General features: G+C 37.7%; 10 protein-coding genes across 10 annotated transcripts; 9 read left to right on the forward strand and 1 right to left on the reverse strand.

Moving 5' to 3' along the window:
• Nucleotides 1-1267: 1267 nt before the first annotated feature.
• Nucleotides 1268-1966, forward strand: CBG06009 (the record flags this gene model as incomplete). The annotated part of the gene is made up of 2 exons (XM_002633234.1): nt 1268-1528; nt 1583-1966. The coding sequence occupies 2 exons, from the start codon at nt 1268-1270 to the stop codon at nt 1964-1966; spliced, it is 645 nt and encodes a 214-aa protein (XP_002633280.1).
• Nucleotides 1967-3573: 1607 nt separating this feature from the next.
• On the forward strand, nt 3574-4319 carry CBG06008 (the record flags this gene model as incomplete). Its single annotated transcript, XM_002633233.1, has 2 exons — nt 3574-3903; nt 3954-4319. 2 exons carry the CDS (start codon nt 3574-3576, stop codon nt 4317-4319), a joined length of 696 nt encoding a protein of 231 aa, XP_002633279.1.
• A 909-nt stretch (nt 4320-5228) lies between these two features.
• Nucleotides 5229-5932, forward strand: CBG06007 (the record flags this gene model as incomplete). Its single annotated transcript, XM_002633232.1, has 3 exons — nt 5229-5477; nt 5617-5802; nt 5852-5932. 3 exons carry the CDS (start codon nt 5229-5231, stop codon nt 5930-5932), a joined length of 516 nt encoding a protein of 171 aa, XP_002633278.1.
• A 646-nt stretch (nt 5933-6578) lies between these two features.
• On the forward strand, nt 6579-6927 carry CBG26326 (the record flags this gene model as incomplete). Its single annotated transcript, XM_045235459.1, has 2 exons — nt 6579-6785; nt 6829-6927. The coding sequence occupies 2 exons, from the start codon at nt 6579-6581 to the stop codon at nt 6925-6927; spliced, it is 306 nt and encodes a 101-aa protein (XP_045098495.1).
• A 1568-nt stretch (nt 6928-8495) lies between these two features.
• Nucleotides 8496-9406, forward strand: CBG06006 (the record flags this gene model as incomplete). Its single annotated transcript, XM_045235460.1, has 5 exons — nt 8496-8533; nt 8581-8704; nt 8754-8930; nt 8974-9174; nt 9218-9406. 5 exons carry the CDS (start codon nt 8496-8498, stop codon nt 9404-9406), a joined length of 729 nt encoding a protein of 242 aa, XP_045093097.1.
• Nucleotides 9407-11505: 2099 nt separating this feature from the next.
• Nucleotides 11506-12876, forward strand: CBG06005 (the record flags this gene model as incomplete). The annotated part of the gene is made up of 5 exons (XM_002633230.1): nt 11506-11628; nt 11671-11767; nt 11826-12027; nt 12554-12719; nt 12766-12876. The coding sequence occupies 5 exons, from the start codon at nt 11506-11508 to the stop codon at nt 12874-12876; spliced, it is 699 nt and encodes a 232-aa protein (XP_002633276.1).
• A 1095-nt stretch (nt 12877-13971) lies between these two features.
• On the reverse strand, nt 13972-15221 carry CBG06004 (the record flags this gene model as incomplete). Its single annotated transcript, XM_002633229.1, has 5 exons — nt 13972-14157; nt 14200-14349; nt 14395-14764; nt 14806-15002; nt 15051-15221. The coding sequence occupies 5 exons, from the start codon at nt 15219-15221 to the stop codon at nt 13972-13974; spliced, it is 1074 nt and encodes a 357-aa protein (XP_002633275.1).
• A 663-nt stretch (nt 15222-15884) lies between these two features.
• Cbr-bcc-1 lies at nt 15885-18086 on the forward strand (the record flags this gene model as incomplete). The annotated part of the gene is made up of 11 exons (XM_045235461.1): nt 15885-16000; nt 16046-16121; nt 16170-16367; nt 16412-16828; nt 16871-16997; nt 17041-17200; nt 17246-17432; nt 17483-17633; nt 17682-17824; nt 17870-17969; nt 18046-18086. The coding sequence occupies 11 exons, from the start codon at nt 15885-15887 to the stop codon at nt 18084-18086; spliced, it is 1716 nt and encodes a 571-aa protein (XP_045093098.1).
• Nucleotides 18087-19664: 1578 nt separating this feature from the next.
• Cbr-let-70 lies at nt 19665-20301 on the forward strand (the record flags this gene model as incomplete). The annotated part of the gene is made up of 5 exons (XM_002633227.1): nt 19665-19688; nt 19737-19910; nt 19956-20061; nt 20115-20208; nt 20256-20301. 5 exons carry the CDS (start codon nt 19665-19667, stop codon nt 20299-20301), a joined length of 444 nt encoding a protein of 147 aa, XP_002633273.1.
• Nucleotides 20302-20849: 548 nt separating this feature from the next.
• Nucleotides 20850-23051, forward strand: Cbr-atg-7 (the record flags this gene model as incomplete). The annotated part of the gene is made up of 5 exons (XM_045235462.1): nt 20850-21203; nt 21253-21939; nt 21984-22577; nt 22626-22796; nt 22842-23051. The coding sequence occupies 5 exons, from the start codon at nt 20850-20852 to the stop codon at nt 23049-23051; spliced, it is 2016 nt and encodes a 671-aa protein (XP_045093099.1).
• Between the last annotated feature and the right edge of the window lie 256 nt (nt 23052-23307).

Here is a 23307-nt window from a genome sequence, read left to right on the forward strand (position 1 = left end):
TTTCATGTACGATTTTTAATAACCGTACCGGCACTGCTGCTTCTCTAATAAATAATGAAGGTTACAATAAATGAACTTTGGGAGTATGAGTTTAAGGAAGGATTATCCGCTTTAGTCGATGAAACCAGATTAACGAGACGAGTATGGGATGATTCTGTGAATAACGTTCCCGGTTCAAACTACTCGTACGCTCACTTCTTTTTCTAGTTACTTTGTCTTTAGTAAAAAAAAATTAGACCAACTTGAAGTATACATGCTATTCTGGTACAAAGAAATCGGAGCTGTGGAAGAGAAATGCCGCTGGTAAAGATCCCACAACAACAACTACAGTAACTTAAAAATAGTTCGATTTTCCAGATTTTTTTGATTTTCGTGCGTTTTCAGCCAATTTTTGCACTATGACAACTTTTATTGCCTACTTTTCTGGATGGAAAATGACAGAAAACTAGACGAGAATCAGAGAAAATCGAGAAAATAACACGAAAGATATACTTTTAGGCATACTTGTAAAATTCCGGGCTGGCCCGCCAAAGCCCGGACCCGGAAGGCCCGGTAGCAAAAGGTTTGTCATTTTGAACCGAATTTTGAGCTCTCAATTCAATTTTCTATATTTTTTTGTGCTTTTTGTCACATAAGGGTCCCCCCCCCCCCCTTATGTGTTTTTTGAAATTTTCAAAACTGGTGGAATGACAGGCCCGCCGGGTCAGGCCGGGCCTCAAATATTCGGGAAAAAGCCCGGCCCGTTACAAGTATGTTTTTAGGTTACGGTAGTTGTCGTTGCGGGACCTTCGGTCATGGCCACCGGCGTTTCTTCCACAGATCTGATTTTTGTGGCAGAATGATAGCCATGATTTAAGTCGAAAAATCTGCAATGGAATTAACAATTAAATAAAATTTCAAAATTTAAATTCATGATAATACATTAACACAGTTGAGTTTTAAATAAATAAAAAGATGCTTTGATGTTTGAGATCGTCATTTCTTTTCCTTTTTTTTTCCGTCCAACGCGTACCTGAAAAAGTTTCAAAAAATGATCGCAACCCTCCGCCTGCAGAGGATAATATAAAGATCAGTATCAGTATCAATGGATGTACGCATATCGAAACTACTACATATACAAACTCTCTGTTTCGTGTTCTATTTCACCTGAAAAGAAAAGTGAGCTACCGGTATAAAAGGAAGAATTGAATTCTCTGGAAATCATCATTCGACTCTTCTTCTCTTTTCTTCTTTGCTCCTTATCTTCTGATGTTGATATTGATTTCAGATGGCTCGTAACTTGATTTTCATCACCATTGCTTTGGTCGCCGTTGTTGTTGCTGGACCAGGAGAACGTGGAGGAGAGAAGGGAGAGCACAAAAGAGGTGGACCAGGAGGTCATGGAGGACACAATTTCGGACCATCATTCTTCGGAAATGTCTCCGAGGAAGGAAAGAAGGAAATTTTTGCCGTATTCAAGAACGAGGCATTAACTTTGGCCCAAGTTGATTCCCAAATTGCTGCTCTTGCTGAGAAGTATGGAGTTGCTGTGAGTTTTTCGTTTTTATTTATTGCAATGACTATAAAATTCAATTTCTTATAGGCTGCCTACAAGGAGCACAAAGCCAAAGAAGAGGCAAGACATGCTGAAATCAAGAAGAATACAACTTCCGTGATCAGCAGCCTTTCTGCAGTTGCCTCGAAACTTTCCGCAATCCATGAGAAGAAGGATCAGACTCGCAAGGCTCAACACGAAGCCATTGCTGCTCTTCGTAAGGAAAATGCAGTCGCCGTTGATACCGTCGAATTCATTGCCAAGAGACTTGGAGGATTCGGAGGAAGACGTCACGGAGGACCAGGAGGACCAGGAAGACACGGAAAGTTCGGAGGAAAGCATGGAGGATATCATAAGAAGGGACCACGTGGACAGGGAAAAGATGAGAAGAAGACCAAGGAAGCTGCTCCAGCTGCTTCAGCTGCCAACTAAGCTCTCTTGATTTTTATATTGGTTTTCTATTATAAAGTTTATTTATTTTTATGTTTTTTAATGATTTTAAAACTATTGAGCAATAAAACTTAATGGGAAAAACTTCCGACTTATACCGTAAACACTCTGATAGAAAGTCACCCTTAACTTTCAACTCGAACCAATTTATCTCTGTTCCTGTAAAAGATAGCAAAGAGTGGTCAACTGAGAAAATATTCATCATAATATCACCAATATTTTGTTAGTTATTATAGAATTCTTATCCAGTGTCAGTGCAGATGGACAATAGGAATTTGTGAATGTTTTCAGCAACTAAGAGGCTACAATTTCTGAAATTAATGCTCAATTCAGCCTTTCATGTCTTGCCCTCTAATGTTTTATTACACCTGATCAATAAACAAATTACAAATTACAATTCGAGGCACTTGCAGAGAAATACTCAGTTCGTCCCAATATTGTGAATTTTTTGAAACAGTTATTAATTTTGGGATGAATTCAAATCCTTCCACGAAAAAAGAACTGTTAGTTTATATCAAGCAAAGAAACAACGGAAACAGCTTATCAAGAATGTGTTTCTGATTTCCGATGAACTTGACGAAATACTTAAAAACAAGAAGCAATCCTACGCACAACAAGAGGACGCAGTCGCTGTTCTTCGAAAGAAAAAAAACAATAATTTATTCCGCCAATGGAGGCTGGAAGCACGAGCAAAGTCAAAATGCCCTTTATCAGTTGTACTATTGTTTTCTGATTCTTGTACATAAAATCGGCCAAATTTTTTCACCACTTAACAACAATGATATTGATGACGGCGATGTTATTTCATTCTGGTTTTGGAAATTTCCTTGAATGAATGGAACCTTGGCTTTAACAAATGAAAAAAAATAGTAAGTACTGTAATGGAAGCTCACCCTATACGTGCAACTTTGAGATCAATTATCTCGGTTCCTATGAGTAATGCCAAAAAACTTATCAACTAACAAAATATTGGGGTTATTATGGAAAATATTTTATCAGTTGTCAAATTTTTATATCTCTTAGCAGCTGGTTGAATCACGCCTTCGGTGCCTGAAAATGTTCAAAATGGCCGAAATTCAACTGAAAAATGTTTTTGTAATGACATCTTAATGACAAGTAATGTAGATCTCAATATTCTGGATAAAAACCCCTGTACAAAACAAATTCTGCTTCTTAGACTTAATTTGAACAACTCCATTATTCCATCTTAAATGCCCACGATCCCGAAGCATGGAGAGCCAAAATTTATCGATAAAATGGCCGGAAGCTTTTGAACCAACTTTATTTTTTTAATTCGAGTTTTCTGCTTTGGTGTTGATGTTGACCGTAGCTATAAATCTTGTGAATGAAAAACTTTTTGCCGATCAAAAAAGTATTTTTTTTTCTCAGGTTCTATTGTTAACTGTTACTAAGAGAACTATATTCCGAGAAAGATCAGTATCAAAATTCTCAGTTTCTAAACTTTTTGAACTCTCTCAGTTGATCAGCGTCAGTTTGAAAACTGATATAAAAAGAATGGGATGCTCAATAGAGTCATCATCTTCTCTTTTTTCAACTTTCAAACGTTCTTCTACTCTCAAAGGTTTCACATGTCGCTCAAAATCGTTTTCTCCGTTCTTGCGGTCTCTGCTGTTGTCTTGGCTCGTCCGGAAGGACCAAAGGGTGAACATGGTGGTAAACCAGAAGGTGCTAAAGAACCAGGTGGACCAAAAGGACCAGGAGGGCCAAAGGGACCATTTGGGCTGAAAGGACCAAAAGGACCAGGAGGACCACGCGGAGGACCAGGACTCCCACCATTCCTAGCTGACGTCAGTGCCGAAGGCAAGAAGGAATTCGAGAAGGTCTCCAAAAACGAGAACTTGACTATCACTGAGATTGACACCCAACTCGCTGCTCTCGCTGAAAAATATAAAGTTTCTGTAAGATTTTACAATCTATCCAGACTAAAATTATATGTATTTTTATTCAGGAAATCTTCAAGGAGTTCCAAGCCAACATGACTGCCCACCTCGCTGAAATCAAGAAAAATCAAACAACAGTGATTGAAAATTTGGCATCTGTCTCCGAAAAGCTCAGCGCCATTTTTGCCAACAAGGATCAAACCCGTGCTGAGCAGTTGGCTGCAATTGGAGCCATTGCTAAGGAGAACCCAGTGGAGGTCGCAGCTCTTCGTTTCATTCGTTCCCGTATTCAAGGTGGATCAAAGGGACCACGCGGTGGACCACGTAGAGGACCAAATAGAGGACCAAAGGGAGGTCCAAAAGGAGAGCCAAAGGAGGAGTCAACTACTCCAAAAAGTGAAGAGGAGAGTTCAGAAGAGGAAAATCAAGAATGAATTTGACTCATAATCGTTAATTATTTTTGGGATAAAAATTATCAATTTTTTTCAATTATTCGAGCATTCTCAATCAAGTCTAAAAGATCACGAACTCACATCAGATACTGTGAGATGGAAAAATATCCGCTATTAAACGTGAGAAATATCAGAGAGTTGTTGGGGGTAATAAAAATTCATAAATTACATTTTCCAGAAAAAAGTTGCGGTATCCAAAAAGTTTCCAGCCGAGCCTAGGATTTTAGTTTTTGTAAAAATGTTTATAATAATGAATTTTATAGATTCCCAGAATCGACTAGTTAGCGCCCTTTGGCTGTCATTGAGAATTCATTCCGCAACCTATTTTTTGCGGTGGTCCCATGTGAAAAAATTAGCTTCTATCATTATTCTATAATCTAGTGAATGCGTAAAATATTTTTCTAACTGATTTCCAATCAAAACCTTGAAGTCAAGCTTCCAAGGGGTTCCGATTATCCGTTAACGGTCCGCCGACGACCCGTCGCTTCTCCTTCGTCTGTCAACTAGCAGTTTTTCGGCAAAGCCTGTGATAAATAAAAGTTTTTAAACTGTGCATATGCTGAAACAAATGGTTTTTGTACTGAAACTTCGAGCCGTATTCCTTTAATCAAATCTTTTCTTATTATTCCATAATCGTTTTCCTACAGGGTGAGAAGGAAGTCTATCAACACCTAAAACTCGGTTTTTTTCCTTCGGGCACAAATCACATTGACGCTTGGAAGAGATCTTCGACCGCAAAATGATGTGCCGAAATGAAAGATGTATGTCCCCGCAACACAGTTCTATAATAAATGTTCGCTGCAACTCGAAGCAGGGGCCTCATAAAGTTTTTCTACCGTTTTCATATAAAAGAAACGAATCGAAACGGAAAGAAATTGTTGTGTAACCATCATGTCGTTCAACACTTCTCTTTTCTTTCTCATCGTTGCATTATCATCATTTGCATTATGCCAAAAAGATGCCGAAAAGAAAAATGGACCACCAAATGGTGGTGGACATTTCCTATTTGGGCCATCTTATTTGAAAAATTTGACTAAAGAGGAGAAACAGGAATACTATAAGATCTTCGGAAATCAACAACTGACCATCAAGCAACAAGAGGAACAGAGACTCGCTTTCGCCGAGAAGCATGGATTTGCGGTAAGTCCCAGTAGACCTAATTAGCTTTTTTCTAATACTATAGAAAAATCTGATAAGTGACTTTTAAAAGAATCTAAAAATACATACTTATTTTTGGATACCAGATATCAATCCCCAAATAAATTATTATTTGTTTCAGCAAGCCATCAAAGACGACATGAAACTGAAGGCTGACAACCAAGAAATCGTCAAAAAACAGAGACCAGAAGTTATCAAGAGTCTTCTTGAGGTCCACAATGAATTGATCAAGATTTTCGATAACAAAGATCAGACTGTTGCTCAACAGGAGGCTGCCGTTTCTGCCTTGAGAAAGAAATATCCAAATGTGAGTTTCTGAGTCTAATACTGAATTGTGACTGTTTCTCGGTATTCAGGGTCCGGCTGTTCTGTATTACATTTCCCGTCTGATCACTGGTCACGACCGTCATCAACATCCACGTCGCAGAAAGAACTAAATGATTGTGAACTGTTGTTTTTGATTGAAAGTATAATAAATAAATTGGTTATCATTTAAAAATAATTATAAAAGTGATTCAGAAAGCAGTTTCACAACGTTTCTGAGAATCTAATTACCGTAGTACCTGAAATAGAAGAGCCTGTAACTTTTAACTCTAAGCCAATTTTTCTCGATTCGTGTGAGAGATATAGAAAAATTGTCGACTTGTAGATTGTTATCATAATATCAGGCGTGTTTTGTCAGTTGACACATAATTGATATCTTGCATAGGAATTGAGATGATTAAGCTTAAAATTGACAGTGTGGGGCCTTTCTATTACAGCTTTTACAGTATTGTTGGTTGAAGAAATTACTAACTATCAATCACAATCCAGAAAATCTGAAGCTTGAAAAAAATTCGTTTGATCTTCATAACACTCCCTCAATTAGTAACCTATAATTATCAGAACAGCCGACTTGAGCACGTTTCTCGTACTTCTTCTTACTTTGTTTATCATGCTCATGTCTACACTTTTATCCGCCCGAGATTTCATTTCTCGTGATGGATATGAAAATATTTTTGAATTGAGATATAGCTATACTTCCTTCTCTTCTCTTCATTATACTTTTTCATTCTGAACAAACGGTTTTTATAAAGTTTCCTGATGAATTCCTCCTACACCCAACAATCGAAAGTGATTCAACAAGCTGTGCAACACGTGTCAGAATCAATATCAATTCTGATAAATTCTATACTAATTTATATTATCATCAAGAAATCTCCAAGCAAACTGGGACCATACAAATATCTTATGACCTTTATATCTGTTTTTGAAATTCTTTATTCTGTGACAGATTTTCTTGTTTCTCCGGTTTGAAAATTTTCCGTATATAGGGAAATAAGAGAGATTTTAGATTTTTTACTCATACGGACCTGCTTTAATCGTTATCGTCAATTTGAATGAGTCATTCTTTGGAAAAGCTGTTTCTTATATTTTTCTTTGTAAGTTTTGAAAACTGTGATGTTACGGGACAAGCTACATAAAGTATGGGACAATAATTATCATGTTTTGATGAATTTCTTTTGGAAATTGTTCAAAAAATCTCAGAATACCGTGAAACCTGTAATAGAAGAGGCTTTACACGGTCAATTTCGAGACTTGTAGGCGTTTACAGTGGCTTTTTCGGAACATCAATGGCCATATTTGGAATTCATTTCATTTATAGATTCTTGGTTGCCAGCGGGTAAAAACCAAATAAGCGTAAATCTTACGACAACTTTCCAGACATCCTCTTCTTGGAACTTTTTATACCTGGAAGATTGTATTATGGTTATCTTTTCCCATTTTCTATGGAATAATTTGGGGTCTTGGCAGCTACTTTCCATGTGCACCCACAGAATATACAAACGAATTTGTGAAGCAAGATGTAATGGATAATTATGGTCTTTCCCTTAACGAACTTGTCTATTTTGGATTACATTTTTATGGCAGAAACAAGAATGGAGAGTTTTTTATAGTTTACGAGCAAATTATTGGAGTTCTCGTCAACTGTTTTATAATTGTAGGCAGATCTATCAATTCCTGTTTTTCATCTACTCATTTCCAGAGTTCTTCTATTTTTACTGCCTTGTTTTTCGGAGTCAAAATATACCAAAAAATCAACGATTTGGCATCTCATATGTCTACCAGAAATAAATCCCTACAGACTGAACTGTTCTATGCTTTAGTTGTTCAAACTATGATTCCAATTGTTCTGATGCATATTCCTGTTACAATTATCTATTCTTTTGCATTTATGGGTCACGGAATGGGAACCATTTGTGGAATTGCTTCGATCACAATAAGCATGTATCCGGCATTTGATCCTCTTCCAACAATTGTTATAATCAAAAACTATCGGAATGCAGTTTTAAGTGAGATGAAATTTTATTGAAAAAAACCTGAAATAGAGTTTCAGATTCCTTTTGCTGTAGAGCAAAAGTTGTCCCAAGTGCTGCTGTTTCCCACCAATTGGAGAACCAGAATGACATCAACTCTCCTCAAAACTCTTAATTTGGGTAACACAAAATAGGGCAAATACCGTAAAACCTGCTTTAGAAGAGGTTGTCTTTCTAGAGGCGCCCTTCAATTAGAGGGTGGACTTGTACTTTTCGTGGGATCAGATGAGAAGAGCACTTCTAGTAGAGGGGCCCTTCTAATACAAGTTCACGGTAGTTCGAAGCTTACAAAGGAGTACAATGTGATTCAGGGGTACAAAATTCTAAAAATTTCTAATGTTTTTTCAAGAATTTCGTACCTTCCAATTGCGAATTTTGAACCCCTAAACTGCTTTGTACCCCCAATGACCCCAAAATTATGGCATGCTCCGAATATTTTGCCAGAAAATAGTTATCCGCATGTTTTTACAATCATAATTTTCATTTTTTCAACCATATTTTCTTCTTCTTTCTTTCGTTCTGCTCTTGACACTCTCTTGTCTCCTTGATTGATTGTTTGAACTTTTTGTACTCTTGAAGTGTCTCTTCACGTTTCTCTAAGTCTCGTCTGATAAAAGGTTTTTCTATTTTGTTTCATTGAGTCATGCAGGTATCTCGTCTGTTTATCACGTTCAGAAGAAAGTAAGTCATAGGAATTCTAGACCTAATTCTTAATAATACTCTTTCAGATTCAGTGTTTTGTTACCCACAACCACTGAAAAATATTACTTTGACACTGTTAAGAAATCAAATCGAGATGAAGTTTTTGAATTTCTGAACAATAATTTCCGAGTGGAAGAGCCATTGAACAAGGTAGGCGTCTAACAATACATTTCTTTGGAAAATCTGGATTTTATAATAGGCTGCTGGAATGACAGAGTCTGATATCAAAGCCTGTTTTGATGGAGTTCTCCAAAGAGTTTTGAAAAACGAAGTTTCCATTTTGGCAAGAGAGAAAAGAAATGATCAAGTTGTGGGATGCATGTTGAATTCAGTGTGGAGAAGAGGTGATGCTAAAAAGAATGAAGATATAGAAGAGGTGAGTGGGAAAGAAATAGGAAATAAAAACGTTTTGTTTTCAGGATTTTCAATTTGGTGGTGATAGGAAAGGTGTCGTGACAATTGGAGAAATATTGAATGAACTTCACGAGTCCTTCTGGAAATTGAGACATAATCACCATACAGTTTTACACTTTGAAATATCATCAGTTAATAAAAGCCATCAGCGACAGGGATTAGCTTCCATATTTATGAATTGGACTGAGAATCAAGCTCTGTTGAAGGTGAAATATTCACCTTATTTGGCCAACAAATTCTTATTTTCAGTCAGTGGATGCGAGTGGAATCGTAGCTGAAGCTTCATCTCTTGCAAATCAAATTCTGTTGAGTAAGAGAGGATATGAAACAGTGGCTGCCACGTTGCTTGCATCTCGATTGGATTCGAATAGAAATCAAATATTGGTTTGTGAGGATGGAACAGATCGAGTCAATTTGGTATTCAAAGAGTTCAATTAAATTGCTTCAATGAAGAAATATTAACAATCCTTGACTATTGTTTGGTGTTTTATGTAATTTCTTTTTTATTTGTTCTTCCTGAAAACCAATATGACATGTGTTTAAAGGTGGTGTACGGTGAAATTTTTTGCATCAAAATGTGCAGAAATGCATGTAGATTGACATAAAAATAAAGAAAAAACAATTTAAAAATAAAGAAAAAAAATGAAGAAAAAAAAATTAAAATTCAAAAAAAATCCTTCATCTAGAAAAACGCATCGAAAAATACTCTTAAAGCCCTTAGGGTCGAGGTTTTTTCTAGGCCGCCCGGTGAGTAAAAGCGCGCGAATTCAAACTTTTAAAATTTTTTCGCTCGTTTTCACTGTTTTTTTCAAATTTTCCGATGTATCTGGAAGAAAAATTGACAAAAACCTAGAAAACTCTTGAAAAAACCGAAAAAAAAGTGAAAACGAGCGAAAAAATTTTAAAAGTTTGAATTTGCGCGCTTTTACTCACCGGGCGGCCTAGAAAAAACCTCGTCCCTAAAGGCTTTCAGCGTTTTTCTCGATGAAGGAATTTTTTTGAATTTTTTCTTTATTTTTAAGTCAATCTACATGCATTTCTGCACATTTTGATGCAATAAAAATTTCACCGTACACCACCTTTAAACGAGAGAAAGAGAGTCAGAATGTCAGATGGAAATACAATTCTGAAAAGCGAGAAAAAATATTATATTTTCATTTGTTCAACAAAGAAAATTTGTCATCTGAACATAATATTCAATCATTTTTCAATTGATATCAAATTAGAGTTTATCAATTAGATAAGAAAAAAACTCCTCTATGAACAATAAAAAAATTCAGTTTCGTTGAATCGTTCGCTATATATTTCTTTGCTTTCAAAACTTGGGTATTAAAAAAAACTCCTAAATTTGTATATTCAGGAATCAATTTTGAAATTTGAAAGTTTTATAGTTTTCTAATTACGGAAATTTCGAAACTAAATATTTATTTTGAACTCAATTCCCCACTTTTTAGCATCTTTAATTCTAATTCTGCAAAATTCCGAAAATCGGAATTTCTGAACTCCAGAATTTGAGATACTTAGAATTTCAGAAATTCGAAAGTTAGATGACTCAAAAACTTAAAAATTTGGAAATTCAGGTATTCAAAAATTCAGAAAAAATTGATAGTTGGAACTCTGAGGTTTAAATTTTAAGAGTTTCCGAAATGCCGATTTTTTACAGTCTGTGAATTTCCAAATGTTTTCCTTTTCAGATTTCTCGATTTCCTTCTGTCTGACGTTCCGAATCCGAAATCACCAAATTTATGAGTTTCCGAATTAGTGTTTTCTGAGACTCTAAATTTCTAATTCTGAGATTTCCGAATATAAATACTGCAATAAATAACCTCTGTAAAAATGACGGAACCTCTTTATAAGCTACGGGTGCTGTAAACGGAGGCCAGAAGGTTCATCCCGGGAAGGGTGTAAACCAATTAGTATGTTTTTATTGATGAGTTTCAGAAAGATGCAGTAACCCTTTAAACGCAAAAGAAATATTCAAACTTTGAAAAGAAACTCAAGGCTTATATGTTCCAATAAAATTTAGTTCCTAACTATAGTTTTCTGGTTCATGGTCTCTTTACTTTTTTTTTATTTGAACCATCAAAAAACTAACACATGACAACATATATTTTATGAGCGATGTTCTTTTCATGAACAAAAGATCTTTAGACTTCTCTTCCTGTAGCTGTCATCTACTTCATTCTTCTCCATTTTCACTCATTTCCTCCACCAACTCCTTCTCAAATCCACCCTCACATCCTGTCATTATAATGATTAGAAACGGAAGTGCATGTATTCTGGAGATACGCAGACACTCGTGACACTGGAACTGGCAGCTTGATCCAGATCAAAACAAAAGAAGAGAGAGAGAGAGAGAGAGAGAGAGGAAGCTCTACACATAGATTTCTCATTTACATTTGTCCTCTTTTTCTTTTTTTTTTTTATTCACTCGTTCTGATTAGTTTAACTCAGACAAGATTAGGAGAATGCTTTTCTTTTCTTCTTCCAGCTGACTCGTCTCTTCTTCTTTTTTTCACATTCAACAACACAAAGAAATGTCACACAAACTGCCACCTCCCACTGACAGATACTACTTCGAAGTGCTCAAAAATGAGCAGAAGCCGGATATGCTCAAATTTCTACTGGATAATTTCAGAGTCGATGAACCTTTAAATCGAGTGAGTTAAAAACATGAAATTTATGAGTTTAATGATTTTTAGGCATCTAAAATTTCTTGTGAAGAGATTGAGAAATGTTTAAACGGAGCACTTGGCAGAGCACTCAAAACAGAATCGTCGATTCTAGCCAAAACTCAGGGTAAGAGGAGGAAATGTTTTCTTTCTACACCGAAATATTTTTTTCCTTCTACATTCAGACACACATGAAATCGTCGGATGCATGTTGAATTCCGTTTGGAGAAAAGATGAATCGTTGAATAATAGTCTTGAAAATGACGACGACAAAGATTTTGAGTTTTGTACTGTTCGAAAAGAAGTGGCAATGGTTGGAGAGATTCTGAACGAACTGCATGAAAGCTTCTGGAGCCTCAGACCGGACCAAGACGTTGTGTTGCATTTGTAAGTTCCTTTGAACTTCCGGTTTTAGATTACAAAACCGGGCAAAAATATATTGCATTGTTACCGTTCCGCTAGAAAATGGTCAATTTTGATTCCGTAAAAATATAATAGAAGGGCCCCTCACACTGTCCAGTGCAATTGTATTAATTCCAATGCAAGAAATATAAAAAGTTTCAACTGACAAAACAATTCTGATACTATGATAAGCAATTTATCAGTTGACAACTTTTTTTATATCTTTGGTTAGCACCGAGAAAAGGCCGGGGTTTTATCAAGTTGGTAGAGTTTTGTCGGCTTTCGTAGTTAAATAGTCCGGAATCTGTTGGCAACGCCCGAGAATCGGTTTTAGAGTAGCACCAATCTCATAAGATTCTTAATCTTGACATTGATTTCAAACAAAATATCTGATCGGATTGAAGTTTGGCGGAAAAGTTCAGAACTGCAAAGTTGACAATTTCGCATTTAAAATTTAAAAAAAGATATTTAGTCCAGTACTGATTATGTTCTTAATGTATCTAATTTTTAGTGAAATCTCTTCAGTGAGTGTGAATCACAGAAGAAAAGGATTAGCCTTCAATTTTCTGAACTGGTCCGAGAACAAGGAATTTCTGGAGAGCCTTGGAGCTACTGGAATCGCTACGGAAGCATCGTCTCTGGCAAATCAAACTCTTCTCAATAAACGAGGATATACGGTTCGGGCGCAATTGCATAAATATATTCTTTGTTTTTCTTTATCAGACCCTTGCCACTACTCTTCTCTTTACAAAAGTTGATCCGGAAACAGGAAAACCAATGTTGATCTGTGATGATGGAACGGATCGAGTCAATTTGATGTTCAAGGAAATCTGAATCTTTTATTTATTTTTTTATATTTTCCCCGGTGAATCTTATAAAACTGTTCTTCTTATTTTGCTTGTTCTCATGATGATTCAGATCATTAAAATCATGTCAAATGTAACGACTGATTTTTGAAGGAAATCCTCCACCCGAAACCGTTAAACACTCTGATTTATGACACCTTCTTGAAAAAGAGACAGAAGAGGTCATAGACTGTCTTCTCTACATCTCTTATCGTCTTATCACATCCCCACTTGATTTCTCGATGACACGGAACTGCAAAAAAAAGAGGCGATGATTGTTTTTGTTGAAGAAGTCAAAAGAATGAAAGATACCTAGAAGACGTCGTCGGTTGTCGATGAATCAGTTTTTTTGTATGTGACACACACTCTCTAACGACCACCCTCATCGGTCATCATCTTCTTCGTGATTATCATCAAATATTGATCGAGTTTTCATTTTTATTTTTTTACACAATTTTTCATCTGACATAAATATTGTTTTCTAGTTCCTATCACATCTTCAAAAATCACTATTCTTTGATTTTTATTCTTTTGTGTTTAGATAGTTTCTAGTGAAATGCTTCGGGAAGATACAGTAACCCAACTACCAGATGGGAGATTTGAACAGAAGATTCAAGTCGATCGACGGAAATTGGAGTCAATGATAACAGGTGATAAATTGTTGAAATTTTGATTTAACATTTATTTTTTTGATAGGTCGAATCGACAACTCATCTCAACAACTTCCAACTGCCGAATCCTTCTTTGCCAATGTGATGACCTATTCAAACGCAGAAGTTATTTGGCCATCTCAACTGAAAATTGGAGCTAAAACTAAAAAGGATCCATACGTCAAAGTGATTGGATCTATTGAACAAATTGAATCAGCACGAACTCTGATTCTGAACAGTTTGCAGATAAAAGTGAGTGGAATCGTTTTTATCAGGGATGTCCGGATTACCAGACCTCAAGAAAGTTATTTTATTCCGGATTCCGGATTCCGAGAAAAAAAATTAGTTTCGGATTCGTTTTCTCGAAAAAAAAAAGAACAATACAGGATTTGATTCAGAAGCAAAACTTTTATTGGAAGGCACAGTTTTAAAAGTTAGTAAAAGCACACAGATCTTTCGTATTCTCTTTCCATCCGTTTGTGAACTTTTTGTGGGGTTCTCATACGATTTTGAGGGAAATACGAATTCATGTGATACTGATGAGTTGGTGCATACTGGACAGTCATCCAATCAAGAAGTACAGATGACATTGAGTAGCCACGAAGACGAAGATCAGTGTCCTAAAAATTTAATGTTATCACTGATATAAAATTGTAACCTACAATTTCTCGACGCATATGCTCATAAGGAGGAACTTGGTAGAAATAGGATGGATCGAGTTGAGACATATTCAAATAGTTTTCGATGACATGCATACTATTTGGTCTAGCTGCTTCTGATCCGTACTTGAGGCGAGCCAGATCAGATACTACCTAAAAATAATAATTTTTTGGAATTAATTTTTATGTGATTCTCACCTTGGTCTCTTCCACTTTCTTTGTATCTCCCATCCGACGCCATGGCAAATACCCAACCATGTTTTCCGTGGCGATGTAGAATGCACTCCAAATGTCATCCCACCTGCTTGCATCCTGTCTACGATGAATATTAACAGAAACGTAGCGAAGTGTTCCTCGGAATGGAGCAGTGACTCGTCTTGGCTTCAAAGTCCCGTCCTTCTCCACATAAATTCTGCTCATTCCAAAATCCAACAAATACAGATGACGTGGTGAGTGCAATCCGATGCACACATTCGCTGGTTTTACGTCACGATGAAGCCATCCAATACTGTGCATCATTTGAAGAGCTTCAATGAATTTCGACAAGATGAACAGTGATGTTGGAACACTGAATTTGAACTATTTGATTTTTTTGGTTTCCCAGAATACCTGAATCGATTCAAAGGTGTCGCTTTTCTCAGATCACTCAAATTGTCTCCACATTTTTCCATTGCCAGCCATCGGAAACCATCAATGGTACCGTATCCATGAAATCGAAGAAACGGTGTTGACTCCAGATAGTTGTTGGGATTATAAGCAGCATTTAGACTCTTGAGGCACGCACACTCGTTGAATAGAAGTTGAAACTGAAAAGGGAAACATCATGGATCTGTGGAAAAACCTAAAGTTCTTACCATTGCCGATTGTGCTTCCACTTTCACCACACTTCTTTCTCTAGGATTCCCTTTGACGGTAGCTTCGAAAATCTGACCGAATCCGCCGACGCTCAACATGTTCTGGAGTACGAATGTATCGCATACTGTACCAGGTGGTAGCACAGCTTGTGCACCTGCTTGATGCTCCATGTACAGACGGTCCGTCTAAAGTTATGATATTTAGATATTCAAGGAGTTTTAAAAAACTAGCCATTTAGATTTTTGATGACGATTTGAAAAAGACCGAGAAAAATATCAATAGGAATAAGATTGAAGGAAGGTTTTTGATGATTCGATGGATTCGAAACGTATTCTGATTCAAATTGAAAATCAGAGCATTTGAGCAGGCACAAGTTCACGTATGACTTCACCAGTCGGTTTATGCTCCCTGCTTGGAACTCAACCTTCTGGCTTCCGCTTACTGACACACATTTCCAAGCAGTAGTCCATGTGATCGAAATTTAAATGACTCTCGAAAAAAAAAACAAATAATCCAAAGTTTTTTAGCTTTGAAATTTTCTACTCAATTCATCGTAGGCAGCACATGGATAGGTCTTAAAACTTTTCTACTGAATTTCATGAAGTTTTAGGGTGTTTGAGCATAAATTGGAAAATTTCAATTCTCAACCCTATATGGTCCTTACTAGGACACCGTGGAAATGAAGTGCTCGGTAGTCCATGACTACATTCCGTACACCACCAGCGGACTCCCGTGTCTTTTTGAGATATTTAAGTGAAAGTCTGGGACAGACAAATACAGACACAGAAAAGTTTCCATAGTAAGATTTTCAGAAAGAAAGAATCGGTCTGAAAATGGAACTTCATCACTCACTTCATTCACATATTATTGGAAAAGGTGGAAGAGGAATACAGAAGGTGATGAAGATCACATCGTGTCATATTCATTTTCCAGATTCTAACAAGTATTCGTGAGTTATTACAAATTTCTACTCACATTTAATTGTTATGTTCAGGGAATCCAATAAAAGCGATCAAGTATCAATATCTGGAACACCAATGAACGTTTATGAAGCATTGAAACACTTAAGAGTTTGAAGACTCTTCCGAATTATTGCATTCCAAAAGAAGTTTTTTCAGGCGATGTGTCCTTTAACAGTATACATGAAACTTCCTTGGTACAATCTTGGTCAACCGGATCTACGACCACTCATGTCTCAGATGGATTTGGAAGTTTCTGTTGAACAGAATATTTATAGTTTAGCCATTAAAATGAGTGGAAGTCAAGATTCTAGTGTTCTATTTGCAATTCGTTTAGTTTTACACCATTTCCTTTTGGTAAGCAGGCTAGATGCTTTATAGATACAGTAATCCTTTTTCAGACCGAAGAGTATGTGAACATTTCCACTAATGTGTTAGCTCGTGAAGAATTAAATTATCAATTAGAAAATTCGGATGAACATCGGCAGAGGTATAGGATAAGTCATATTATCGTCAAATTCGGAAACATTTTCAGAATTCGCGAAGTATGTAATAAGAACAATGTGACTATTCAAACATTCCCCGAGACGCATACTATATCAATAGTTGGATCACCTGCAGGAGTACTAAAAGTTCGAAAATTATTAGTTGTAGGCGATTTTTTGGTAAAATTTTCGTCTAAATTACGTTCACAGGGTCTGGCAAATGTGATAGTTCAATTTGATTGCAATGTGATGGATATCCACTATCCAATACAACAATTGGAACAAGAAAGAGGACTACAAATCGGATGTAAAAGAAAGAATGGAGATATTATGGTTTGATCCTTTTAAAATTCAATAATAAAAGCTCGTTTCCAGACGATTACTATGAAATCCACAGAATCGAAGATAGCAGAAGTTCTCCAATCTCGTGAACTGCTTCTTGCACTTCCACCAACAACCTATTCTTCTCCAGATGATTACGATCCAAGTCCAGTCATGAATGGTAAAATTAATATTGATATTCATCTATATTTCCTGAAATTCAGTTACGGGACCAGCCACACTGATACCACTTCAAACTGAATTGGCTTCTGGAGTACGCGTATTCTTAACGCCACCTATAGAATCTCCAAGATCACCAGATCCTGATGAATCTCCATTAGCTGCTTCTATTCTGAAAGGAGCGAAAGATATCAGCAAAAATAGGTAAGGAAAAAAGTTATTCTTTAAATCTGAAACGTTTTTTTTCAGTGATATTTGGAAAAAGAAACCAAAACCTGATCGAGGAGAAATGCTGATGAAAGCAACACAAGCAATTTTCGATGATACCGTTCTATCCAGCCCAAGATATCCAACTGACTTATGGTCTGGTTATGGGTTCAGTTCTTCCCTCCCAGCTGATTTGCTCAAAGGCATGATGGATTTATCAGCTAACGAGGTCCGTTTCGTTTTTAAACTGATGAAAGCTCTCATGCCATTTGTTTTCAGTCGTCTACAACGACCAACTCTTCTCTTCTTATGAATCACTCACAACGAGGACTTTGTAGTGTTCGCGAGGAAGATGAAGAGCTTTCAGATTTCTCAGCTTCATCAACCAATTATGGGATGTCGAGAGTTTTCGAGCAGCCATCGAGAAATGGTAAACTACTCAACATCAATTAAAAAATGTTTTTTTTTTCATTTTCAGTATTTTCTGCATCCACTTCGGTGTTTGACTCGAACTCGCTTCCATATGACCTCCAATGGGATATAAACTATTTCACTGATCCTTCAATGGTACTTGCTCAACTCGGGTGTAGTGAATACATGATTCAGTTAAGAGACCAGGAAGTAGGATCATTTTCTGATTTTTTGAGAAAGAGGTGAACTTTTTAGATCGACATGCACGCATTCTTGCTGCTCGATGAGCAGAACTTGAAGGACATTGGAGTGTCGACAATTGGTGCTCGCAAAAAGATTCATCACGCAATTCTGAGTTAGTTTTTCTGCTCTTTTGGCTCTCGTTGCCAGAGTGCTTAATCCGCGTTTTACATCACCATGACAACTTTCAGAGCTTCGAGACTCGGCACGGCTGAACGGATATGCGGTCTAATATTGGAGTTTTCCCGTTTCATTTTTTCTCTGGGTGACAATTCACCGGTTGTTTTTACCAAACCCATGATATGCCCTTTCTTGCTTCTTTTTTTCTGGAAATACAATAATTCTTAATAAAATGCTTCCTTCTCTCGGTCTTCAAAAAAGCAAGGGTCTCGAAACGACAAGCCATCGTAGTCACCGCGCCAATTTGAACGCGGCAATTTCTAGCCACGTAATTTTCCGAAAAGTCGGCGACTTCGCATTGGTCGCTGTTCTCTTCAACTCTCTGCGAACACAAAATGTTCTGTGCTGTTCTCCGTTTTTCTCAAATTCAGACAAATTTCGACATTTTCACACTCCTGTGTGTTTCAGCGTTTTTCTTTGAGTTTCACGACAATTTCTGGGCACTTTTGGGTTTTAATCTAGTTCTCATTCTATCGATTTCTAATCCACTTCGTTATATGTCATCTGCTAGCCAGTTTAACTAGTCTTCCGTCTCGGAATGAACGATAATGATGTAAAAGTTCCTATGTCCTATCGTTCCTTATTCTCAGTTCACATTTCAGACGGACCGCACTTTTCATGACGAAAGTGCGTGCCCTCGCGTACACAGAATTGAATCATTTGAATCACATGATTATCTGAATCTCCTTCCCTTTAGCTGTGTCATTAGGTGTCTACTATTCTGCGCTTCTCTTCAATGTTCTTATCTCTATTCACTTCCCTACCCTTCGTCCCTATAGGCCGTGCCAGTTCAGGGAGTGTGGCGGTCGTCTCAAGACCCTCGGCGCTGTGTATCGATCGCTGTCTGGCGCCTCCTCGTTTTGAAGTAGTACTTTTCATACTCGCGTCTCTGCGCCTATTCGCTCCATCGAAACGCTCACTTTCACTCATAGACAGCACACAGCCTCACTTGCGTCCTGTGGCCATTTCTTGCTTCCTCACCATCTCGTGAGGCGACAAGTCGCGTGGCTTTAGTCGATTTCAGAGCATTTATCTGAAATTCCGTGTCGTAATGGAATCTCTAGGTAGAGATAACAAGCTTCGAAGTCTCATAAGTATCGCTAAATCTTGAAAAATTACTGCTAACTTGTTTAAAAATCTAATTATCCGATAATTGAAGTATTATTAAAACACTCAAACTCGATATCTTTGCTAGACAAAATCATTAGCTTGAATGCAACGAAGTGCCAAAGAATAAAAAAAAATGTTCTAGAAAATTCTATTGATTTCGAAACTCTTCCCTTCGCGCTCTTTAGTGGAGAGATAGGAATATTTCTTATTTGCCTCTAAGTTTATGTGAAGAATTCTCTTTGAATTACTGTTTTTCGCATGAGAGTTTCGAAAAAGTTCGTATCCGTTTTTCTATGAGTACAAAACGAGTGCAATTCCACCGCCCATTCGAATCGATTTTCTCTCCGCGCGGGGCCAGCTGGTGTTTTCATCATCCTTCCCAATCGAATAGTTTTTTCTTCTCACTTCAATTGATAACCACTTTATAACTTTCGAAACCAAAGATCCTAATTTTTCATTCCTTATTAATTGCAGTGTACTCCGGGTGTAGCCGGGTCAATCAACAAATCAACACACCGATATGGCTCTCAAAAGAATCCAGAAGGTATTTTAGCGTTTTCTTCCTATATTTCCGTAAGGTCTGAAATTTCAGGAACTGCAAGATCTTGGTCGTGATCCACCCGCACAATGCTCCGCTGGTCCAGTCGGTGATGATTTGTTCCATTGGCAAGCTACAATCATGGGACCACCAGAGTCTCCATACCAGGGAGGCGTCTTCTTCCTCACTATCCACTTCCCAACAGACTATCCATTCAAGCCACCAAAGGTAAGATTTTGTCAGTTATCTCGCATATCATATTGAGTTTCTTAGGTTGCCTTCACTACTCGTATCTACCATCCAAACATTAACTCAAACGGAAGCATTTGTCTCGACATTCTCCGTTCACAGTGGTCTCCAGCTCTGACCATCTCGAAAGGTAAGAACTAATATCCAGATTGTGTTAGGTATAACTCATAATGTGTTTTGCAGTTCTGCTTTCGATCTGCTCTCTGCTCTGCGATCCAAATCCGGATGATCCGCTCGTGCCAGAGATTGCACGTATCTACAAGACAGACCGTGAAAGGTAAGATCAATTTTCACTAACTCTTTGATAATTCTAAACGTTTACAGGTACAACCAGTTGGCCAGAGAATGGACACAGAAGTACGCCATGTGAGAAGGCTGACGTGATTCACTCCAGATGAACGCAACCAATCAATACATGTTTTCTTTCTCCCTCTCTTCCCTGTCTCTCATCTCCAACCCATCCCATTTTTCATTCAATCAACACCTAAACCCGGCGATTGCTCTTTTGTACTATAAATTGTGTTTTTATTAATTGTGTCTGTCTCCACACATTACTCTCATTCAACAATACCCACTTTCATATTATTTTCTGTCGTCGTCTCGATGACGGTATAAAATATATGTTCGTCTTGATTTCCCTCCTTATAATTCAAAAGTAAATCGAACGGTGTAGATTGATCCCCTCCCATTTTCTCTTCTCATCCCCTTTAAACTATTTCTCTCCCATTGGTTCTCCTTTAAACTCTTCCTTTAATTCTTTTCGAGAAATTGAAAAAATTATGTTTTACAATCCACCATGCACGCATTCGTATTTCGTTTCTTTCTCGATTGGTGGTTTGTGAATCCTGAATAAATTACTGAAGAGTTCTGAAAAGTTTCAACATTTTGACTGTTTCGCTTTTTTCAGAATCCTTGAGAATGGCGACGTTTGTATCATTCAAAACGTATTTAGATACGCCATTCTGGAGAGAAGTTAACAAGAGAAAGCTCCATGAGTGGAAACTTGATGAGACTCCTAAACCAATATTCAGTCAATTGTCACTTTGTAAGAGTATTAGTTATGACGGAAAAAAAATTCTGACGAATTCAGGTGAACGGAACAGCGATCATTGCAGGCTCTCGCTGAGCCATGACAGTTTCAAACCATCAAACGGCAATCCGAATGAAGTGTCGATTTCCGGAAACCTCATTTTGTACAACACTCGGGAGAGTTTTAAAGCAGCTGCAACCACCAAAAGTCTTGAAGAACTCATGAAAACAGAAGCAACCAAGGTGAATACGGTTAAACAACGCAGTGTTTTCAATTTCCAGTTTTTCACAGATTTGGGACGTTATCACTACCAAAACCTGGCTTCAAACTCCTCATCTTCTCTCGTCATTCACGATCATCGCGTTTGCTGATCTGAAAAAGTTTCATTACATCTATAAGACTTTTATTCCATCGTTGAAGTATCCAAAAAATCCAGAGCAAGAGGCATGGCTCCGTTTTTTAATTGTTAATGTTATATTCTTGTTCCAGATTCCTTCGCTCTCTACAGATGAGTCCAGTCTTCTTACGTACTACAAACGAACCCTTGCTCCAGTTTTTTTGTTCTCCAAATCTTCACAAGAACCGCTCGAAATTGCACATCTCGAAAGTCAAGTTAATCCAGACGACGTTCTGATTGTAGTGGCTGATCCATCTCCTAACCCCTCCTCTGCTGGCCGTTTGGTTAAAAATGTGGTAGCAGCTGTGGCATATCTGCATTCCTCTTGGGACCATTGTAACGTAATCAGTTTGAGATCAAGCGGGAGTATCGAAATCAAGTACTCCTGGCCAGCAAATGCGGATGCAGTCGCTCAGAATGTCGTTCCACAGTGTTCTGGATGGGAACAACATTATTCGGCAGATCTCAGCAAGCAGTTCGATCCAAAGATCATGATGGAAGAAGCTGTGAACTTAAATTTGAGCCTGATCAAGTGGAGATTGAATCCAGATTTGAAACTGGAAAGATACTCGACGCTGAAAGTAAACATTTTTTGAAGTTATTTTACAAGTTCTTAACTTTACAGGTTCTCATTCTGGGTGCCGGTACTATTGGATGCAATCTAGCACGTGGAATTATGGCTTGGGGTGTCCGTCATATATCGTTTGTAGATAACTCATTTGTCAGCTACAGTAATCCAGTTCGGCAAAGTCTCTCAAAGTTCGAAGATGCTCGCAAACGACGGGGAAAAGCAGAAACAGCCGTGGACGCTCTTAAAGAAATCTTCCCATCTGTTCAAGCATTCGGATATCAGCTTACTGTACCGATGCCAGGACATACTATTGATGAGAAAGATGAAGAGCAATTGGAGAAAGATGTTCGCCAACTTGAAGATCTGATTAAAAATCATGATGTCGTATTCTTGGCTCTCGATTCCAGAGAAGCTCGGTGGCTTCCAACTGTCATGGCTTCCATTCATAGGAAAATCGCGATTAGTGTGGCTATTGGATTTGACACTTATGTCATAATTCGACACGGAATTGGCTTGAGAAAAGACAGTTTATCCGAAGATGTCAACTCGGAAGCTGTGCCATATTCTCAACTGTCGTGCTACTTCTGCAGCGATGTCACCGCTCCAGGAAACTCGACATCGGATAGAACATTGGATCAACAGTGCACCGTATGTTAAGAAAACTTTTACAGATAGATTCCTTATTCTAAATTGCAGGTTTCACGTTCTGGGTTATCCATGATCGCTTCTGGGTTCGCTGTGGAGTTGCTTGCTTCTATTCTCCAGCACCCCGATCCACTAGCAGCACCTGCAAGTCTCGATGACAACATAACTCTTCTTGGTGCGGTACCACATCAAATTCGTGGTTTCCTTCACAGATTCCAACAAGTAGGTGTTTTTTTCAACGGGAACTTTGACTCATAGTCAATTCAGATTCATCCAAGCGTCAAGCGATTCGAGAAGTGTGTTGCATGCGGAGACTTGATTGCTGATAGGTTCCAGAAGAATGGATGGAAGTTTGTACGTGATGTCATGAACTCACCAAAGCATCTTGAAGAAGTCACCGGACTAGATGAGCTTCAGGAGTCTGTTGAAGCTATTGACATTGACTTCGACGATGACGAGTCGGTTGTTTCAGTTTGATCATTTTATGTAAATCTGCCTGTATAATTGATTGCATGTTCCTTATTTTTACTTTGTATCTTCTTTCGGGCAATATAATTTTCTCACATTTATTTTTCCTACTGCGAACAAATCTGGTTCGAAGAAGATTCGAAAAATTGTCAGCCATCAGTTGGGCTGCCGATGCTTCACCAGTGTATGAACACGTGAATCTGAAGAGTAACCAAAATATACTCACCTCTTCCGTAACATTTCTTCTGGGACTTTTATTTTTGTA

This window comes from Caenorhabditis briggsae (assembly GCF_000004555.2).
Source record: "Caenorhabditis briggsae complete genome, chrIV, whole genome shotgun sequence".
In the NCBI taxonomy this organism is placed as follows: Eukaryota; Metazoa; Nematoda; class Chromadorea; order Rhabditida; family Rhabditidae; genus Caenorhabditis; species Caenorhabditis briggsae.